Below are 7,360 nucleotides of genomic sequence, written 5' to 3'. Positions count from 1 at the left end.
TGTGCCCTTTGGTCCTTCCCATTTCCCAGGCCAGCGCCCCCTGTGCCAAGGCCAGGAGACCCCTTTCCACTTCCCGACTGGAGGTGGACTTTACCCATCTCCCCTAGGGGCCTCAGCCAGCTTCCAGAGGCACAGGAGTCAAATGTGAGGTGGAGGCATGTGGTGATGGAGGCAAGGGAAGGGGTGAGCGGGCTAAGACTGGGATGGGAAGGGCCCTGAACCCTAGGTTACGGGGCTTGCTTGGTCCTTATCCTGTAGGAGGTGGGACCACCTTTTCCCCCAACTTTCTCCCTGACTCTTGGAAAAGTGGGGGAGAAAACATCTGGTAGCAACAACTTAGCCCCAGCTGGTGCCTTGGTTGGTTTATTAAGTCAGAGATTTGGCAAACCTGTGTTCTTGCAGACTCCTAAGACAAGACATTCTGGGTGGAACCCCAATATATATAAGCTGGGCTGTTCTTTTTTGTCCTTCTCTTGCTTCTAAGTGTTCTGGGTACCTGTCATTTTCAAGCGCAGCCCAGGGAGGGGGACACAGCCCAGGGAGCCGAGTGAAGGGCAGATGGGGGAACGGGGTGTGTCTAACACCCTCTCTGGGTGCTTGGTCCAGGTGTCCCTCCCCAGCACAGCCAATAGAGGTGCAGACTCCAGGCTCTGCCCTTGCTACTGAGAGGTCTGTGGGAGTAAAGCTCCAGGTGTCCCCTTGAACTTCTTCCCTGGAGCCTGGGTGCCTTCAACATGATTGGTGACCTGCAGCCCTGCTCTGTGGACCCGGCAGGCCTGTGCACACCTGTGACCAGTCCAGCCCCTGGGTCCTGCTTGTAAGAAGAAGGGGCTAAGCTGGGCTCAGAGGCCCGAATGGTAACAGGCTTAGGACTGGGCCAGGTGTCAAAGCCTTCCCTGACTGCTCCAAGCCCGGCCTCTACCTCTGCAAACAGGGATGCTGAAGATGCCTGAGGCCTCGCCTCCCCGCAGAGCTTCCTCAGGACACAGGGATACCAGCCTTCTCCCAAGAAGATTTTATTGAACGCACACACACAATTCATCCTTGGATTTTCACATTCAGTCCAGCAAGTGGAGAGACAGCAGTGCTCGTGTGAATGTGGAGCGCTTGCCACCAGGCCCCAGCAAGCCAGGGAGACCAGGGGGTGGGCTCCGCTTCCCTGGGGCCACCTGGTACCTCTTGCCTTAGACTCTGCCCACTGGGTGGGCTACCCTATACCTGATGGGGCTCAGGGGTCTGCCCAGGGTGGGTGGATCTGGAATCTCTACTGAAACACCTGAGTGTCCTAGAGGTGCCCACATGGCCCAGACGTGACACGGCTCCCCCGCTTCCAGCAGCCAGAGGACACTGCCGAGATTTAGACAGAAGACTTGCCCGAGGGGCTCTGACTGACAGAGGAAGGAGCTGCGTGCTGGGCCAGCAGCTCTTCACACCCCGCATCAGAGCAAACCTGAGGGGGTGGTCTCCTAGCCCCTCGGATGCTGACCAGGCTCCCCGGGGTTACGAGGTCTCCAGGAACTCCCCTGCCCCGCCAGACACCCCTGAGACTGTATGTCTGACCGTTCACAAATAGGAAATGAGAAATGAGGTCCAAATGCTCCCAATTTCCTGCATGTCTCAGATGGTTGTTTTCTTAAATGGTTGGGCCACATTTTAACTTGGTTTATTGAAACTAGTCAATTTCAAGATTCATCAAATCAATAAAGTAAAAAGGAAAAGAAAGATAAAAGAAACAATAACAAAACGTTTCAACTTAGCTTTGGGGATGCTGGCCTCCGGGAAATAGGGAGGGGCGGCTCCAAGCCCTTCTCCTGCCCCCAGGCTGCAAGAAGTGTGAGTGGCCAGGCCCGCCCACTCCCCAGGGGCCTGGAGAGGGGCTCGGTGCCCTCCTGCCCCAAGCTGCCAGGCAGCTGGGACTCCTGCACCTCTGTGGTGCTAAGCCTGGTCTTCCAGTGGGAATGTGGGTGTCTGCTCCTCAACTCTGCCCCCTTAGACCCACTCAGCAAGAGGCCGAGTCCCACTTGACAGTAACTCAAGACCAGGAGAACCTGTGGGGACCAGAGGGAGAGTGCGGGGCGGCAGCCTGACCCCTCCTGGTGCTCTCAGATTTACCTGTTGCCGTTTTGTCGTCTACAGATCAGAGTTGCTGGTGCTCTCGGGCCCCACGCAGGGCTGCCTGGGGCTTGCTTTGGCTACCGGGAGGGATTGCAAGGATGCCTCAGCCCCCAAGTCCCTACCAAGCCAGAAAAACGAAGTTTGGGGGTTGGGGTGAAGACTCAGGAAAGAACGAGTGTGCATATTGCTAGAGAGGATTTGGAAATGCCTTGCCAGTAGCTCCTCCAGCCGGGGAGGGGGGTTCCTTACTGCAAACTCCAAACCATGTGCGTCTCGTGCACGAGCTCATGCCGAGGGCACTGCCAATGCCTGCGCCCATCAAGGTGGGGTGTGCAGGGCTGGGCTGCAGTTGGGGCAGGAGAACAGGGCTCAGGAGGACACATCCTGAGGCGGCGTGGGGCTCCTGGTGGGCAGTTTCCAGAAGGAAGCTGGGTAGGATGGGGTCTGGGGCAATCATCGGCCCAGATGACCTCTCTAGTGCAAAACCCAATCAGGGGTGCAGGGGAGGGGTGGTGGCAGGGCGGGACAAGTGCCCAGGAACTGGGTTGATTCCCAGGCTGGAACTGGTGCCGTTCTCCAGAGATGGGCAGTGTGGAGAGGAGGAGGGGCAGCAGAGAGGGCTCCCAACCCTTCCCACCAGTAGAACCTGGACAGAAATAGCAGCAGGGGAAGCAGGGCCAGCCAGCCGCAGAGCTGCCGCAGTGGGCAGCCGGGCCTCAGCTCGCCCCCAGCACTCAGCGCCCGCTCACTCGAAGGTCTCCCACTGCTTCCTGAGCTGCTCCACTGAGCCGGGGGCTGGGGCCGGGCTCACATCTTGCTTGGTTTTCCGTAACAAATCCTCAAAGGGGTCTCTGGCCTCTCGTGGAGCAGATGGCTGCAGTGCTGGCTCCAGGCCCTGGGGGGCTCTGGGAGGAAGGAGTGGGGTGTCTCCAGGCCTTAGCGCCAGCCCTTGCTTGGCCTCGGCGGCCCTGGCACTTGAGCGGGCCAAGGGCAATGTTCGGATCCTTGAAGGGGTGACTGCTGGGGGACCCAGGGGCTGCAGGGAGTGGGCACCCATGGGCATCTGGCCAAAGAGGTTGGGCATGGAGAGGGCAGAAAGGTTGGGCTGAGACCTCTGTGGGGCACAGAAGCCAGAACTGGACAGCAGGAGGCTGGGGGCAAAAGCAGGCCCCAGGGAAGCAGGAGGGGCCCCAAAAGGCCCAGCTGGTGTGGAGACCAGGGGCATGGCAGGCAGTGTCGCTGGCACAGATGGGACAAAGGGGTTGAGTGATGGCTGTGGAAATGGGGTGGGGGTCCCCATGGGGGGGAAGCTAAACTGGGGAGTAAATGGGGTGGCTACATTTGGGGCTGTAGGACCTGGTGGAAGGGTACTGCCTGACCAGGCTGTGCTAAGTGGGTCCAGGAGGGCCAGCAGGGCATCACTGCCTGTGCCCGCAGCCTCCGGGGCCAGGCTGAGTGGCTGGAGCAGTTCGGTGGGGTCTTGGGGGGCAGCGCTGGGGTGGAGCCCGGGGATCGCGGCTGAGCCCAGGGCAGCCCGCCTTTCCCGCTCCGCCTGCAGCCGCTCTGAGGAGAAGTCGCCGAGGGCAGTGCCGGCAGCCTGGAGCTTGGCCGGGCGGGCAGTGGGGGGCGGGGGCACGATGCCCAGCTCCGGGGTCTTCCTGCCCTGGGGCCGGGGGATGGTGATGCTGCCCAGAGTGGGGGTGGGCACCTCCTCCTTGTCGGTGGGGTTCAGGATGCCGTCCCGGTTCTGGGGCCTGCTGGGCAGGGCCGGGGATTTCCCAAGCAGGGCCGAGGGCTTCTCGGGGGAGGTGGCAGGAGGCTTGCTGGGGACGGCCATGTCGTCCTGGCCCAGGCTCCAGAGCTTGTTGTGTGGGTGGGCGAGCTTCAAGGCTCCCGGCATCCCACGGCTCCTTTCACTCCTGCCCAGGTCCAGCCTCTGTTAGAGGGAATGAGGGAGGCAATGACCACAGGCTGACCTGAGACAGACTGGCAGGCAGCATGTGCCCCTCCCCCCACCCACCCTCCTGTGTGCCAGGTGGACACTGGGACTGTGGTCCCGGGAATGTGGCTGACTAGTCCCTGGGACCCAGAGCAGTTGGGGGCTCGGCCCAGGTCGGCGGCAGAAAGCAAGCCCAGGTCTGTCTGCACTAGAGGCCGGGATTCTCTCACTGGGTGGCACAAAGGGCCTCCAGAGAAGGCTCTGTCTTTTCAAACCAGTGCTGCCAAGTAGTTTTAGGAAAAGGACTCCACCTACTGACCCTCTACTGGGGTGGCCCATTTTACTTTTCAAAGCGTGCAGGCACTTTCAACCACCCATTAGCCCAAGAGGGCAAGTGAGGCTCGGGGCCTGGGTGAAGGCACACTGGCTGGGAAGGAAATAGGAGCGCTGGGCTCAAGTCCCAGCTCTGCCACCTACAGGGCCCACGACCTGGGCGTCACATCCCTTCTCCTGGCCTGAGCTCCCTCGTGGGCAGCCTGGGAATAGCAATTCCCTGCAGAGGGGCAAGCATGAATCATCAGATACGTGGGAGCTTTGTGAATTCCACACTGTGACCCAAGGACTGCAGAGTCAGCAGCCCCCCGTCACAAGTGAGGAAACCGAGGCACAGAGAGGAGGTGTGCCTGACTGAAAGTCACAAGGAAGGTCAGGGGTCACATGCTACTATCCAGAGCCCAGGAACTTTGATTCATAGGCTCTCCAAGGAGCCTTGGTGGGGTTGGGATCATTAATCCCAGTTCCACCAGGGGTCATAGCCCTGCCCACCTCTGCTGCATAAGCAGAAGTGGGGGGCAGATTTCCATCAGGCTCCAGCATCTTCCCCAGTGATCCCTGTGAGCGGGGCGGAGGGGGTGCGGGGGGGTGTGGCCATTGGCCCGCCTGGCAGGATTTGCAGTCAGAGTGACTCTGAGTGTTGGCTGAGGACCTCAGAAAAGTCACTGTTTCTCCCTTGGTGTCTTTTACTGTCACATGGGGAAATCTACCTCATGTGCAGAAAGTACCCCCCGCCAGCGCCCCCCGCCCCTCCCCAGCATACCTGATAGTCAAAGGTCCCCGGCTGCTCCCTCAGGTCTTTGGGGGGCCGAAGGTCCTCCAAGCTTTTGGCCTGGCCCAGCGGCTGCAGTGGGACCTCCATGTCGAGGCTGCTGAAGACGTCCTCCAGGAGGTCGATGCTGGCAGCCCGGTCGGGCGGAGCTGGGGTGGGGCCCACAGGCTCCCGCGCTCGCTGCTCAGGGCTCTCCGCCTCGTCTCCGGCGCTGTCTGACTCCTTGAGTGTCCGATACGGCTGCGGCCTGGGAGGAGGCAGAGCAGGCTGGATTCTCCTACTCAGAGCCTCCCTGGGAGGAGCAAGCAGCCCTCACCCCCGAGAACTTCCAGGCCTCGGGGAGCACACCCGGGAGCCTTGGGAGAGGAGAGCTGTCCTGGGTCCCTGAGAGTGTAGGCGTCTGGGCAGCGGCACTCTGACAGACCTGGGCTGAACATGGCTTCTGTTCGCTCAGGGACCTTGGGCAAGTTGCTCTGGCTCTAGCTTGCACTGGGGGGCCCACTTAGTTTCCTCCAAACCACAGGACCCACCGTAGAACTGGCTAGTGGGCTCACACGCCATTCACACAAGGCGTGAGGAATAGGACATGTCTGGAGAGGGAACAGGCAGGAAGACTCAATCCTGAGCCCACAGTCTGCACTCCCACCCCTGCAGCAGGTCCTGGGAACAGCTCGTGGGAACTGAGCTGGGAGAACTCTCCCCAGGGAGCTGCCCAGTGCACCCCAGGATCCTCAGTGGGGAACCATCTGGGCCTCAGCCTGTGCAGACCTCAGTTCCAGCCCTGGTGCCATCTCTTCCTGTGGGACCTTGGGCAAGTCACCACCTCTCTGAGCCTCATACGCTCCCCCATTCCAGACTGCACTCCCCTGCAGCTGGTGGTGGAGACTACATGAGCAAATACAGTGCCTGGTGCCCAGCAGGCATGCTGAGGCTGTTAGCAGCATTCATGCACCAAAACCTTGCAGTCAACCAGGTGCAGGTGACACAGGGTGCCTCTTGCTATCACTTCTCACAAGCCTGAGCCCCGGGGTACCTGGAGAACGCTGCCCAGACCTCTAGTGGAGCCCGGGCCAGAGCAGCATCCCACCTCCTCCAACCATGAGGCTCTGGCTCCTGGGTCAGGCAGAAATTGCCCACGGCTCTGGTAAAGTGGGGGAAGGGTGCCACCTGCTGGTCCTGGAGGCCCACTTGCACGAACCTGGGCAGGGGACAGTTGGCAGAGGGAAGGGGCTCAACTAACAGCCCTGACTCTTGGCAAGGACTGCATCAGACTGTACTAACTCCCTGAAGCCACACAGGCAGCCCACGAAGTAGGACTCACACCCCCCACTTTATAGATGAGGAAACTGAAGCTCAGAGAGGCTAAGTAATGGAACGTATGTCACACAGCACCTGGCAAGAGATGGAAATGGAAGCCAAGTATGAGAGACTTCTGAAGTCTCTCACTTGTTCTGACTAAGCCATCTGACCAAGCTCCTTTAACCAAGTTTGAACACAGTGAAGGAGATAAAGAAAAGCCAGTGTGCTTCGTAGTTAAGGAAGTAGAGTTCTTCAGAAGGAACCCATTTTGCTTTGAGTTGAGATGGCCACTTCCCTTTTAAACACACACAAAAGCCTATGCTTTTCATAGATCGTGGCTCAGGAAGTGAGCATTACTTTAAATAATTAAGGCATCAATTAATTTAAAAAGAACGTGACCTGCTGGACTCCGTGGTGGGAGAGTCCTTGGACATTACCTGTGTGGGTGCCTTTACCTGCAAGGTGATTTTAAGTTGATACATGGATGAACTTTTCTTATTCCAATGATGCTATCTTTACTTTAATTAATAATAGAAATAACATATATTAAGCCTATGATACCATGAATATTATTGCTTAGGACAAGGCTTCTCTTCTAGTTTTAAAGAATAAGATTCACTGTACAGACCAGGTGGCATTCCAAGCTTGGGCAACACTGGCTTAGGCCACTGCTCTAGGTGAGGACATCAGGAGGGGACTGACTTGCCCGTGGTCACAGGTGAGCTGGTGGCAGAAAGGGCCAGGACCCTCCTCCCCTGGGGGGCGGGCAGTGGCAGGAGCAGAGTTGTTGGGTTTATCAGGTGCCCCGAGGAACTCACAGGCCCAGCCTCGGGGGAGAGACTGGGAGCAGGGAGATGGTGAAGGGGGCTGGGAGGGGGAAGGTGGGGGAAGAGTCCTTCTTC

At 59.0% G+C, this 7,360-nt stretch overlaps 1 protein-coding gene across 5 annotated transcripts in view; it reads right to left on the bottom strand.

Moving 5' to 3' along the window:
- Positions 1-685: 685 nt before the first annotated feature.
- Positions 686-7,360, bottom strand: part of DENND1A (DENN domain containing 1A) — a 493,467-nt gene continuing 486,792 nt past the window's right edge. For 2 of the 5 annotated variants that reach the window (XM_060014178.1, XM_060014175.1), the window contains 2 exons: positions 5,151-5,406; positions 691-4,051 (listed from right to left, as the gene is read on the bottom strand). In XM_060014178.1, the coding sequence (XP_059870161.1) occupies positions 2,861-4,051; positions 5,151-5,406 (1,447 nt within the window). In that variant the 3' untranslated portion in view covers positions 691-2,860. Of the gene's footprint in view, positions 4,052-5,150; positions 5,407-7,360 lie in introns of all 5 variants that reach the window. The other 3 variants (XM_060014177.1, XM_060014173.1, XM_060014176.1) reach the window with 3 other exon arrangements.

This window comes from Delphinus delphis, chromosome 6, assembly GCF_949987515.2.
Source record: "Delphinus delphis chromosome 6, mDelDel1.2, whole genome shotgun sequence".
Classification (NCBI taxonomy): domain Eukaryota; kingdom Metazoa; phylum Chordata; class Mammalia; order Artiodactyla; family Delphinidae; genus Delphinus; species Delphinus delphis.
The sequence above is the reverse complement of the archived record's forward strand: the minus strand, read 5'-3'. Positions and strand labels throughout refer to the sequence as shown.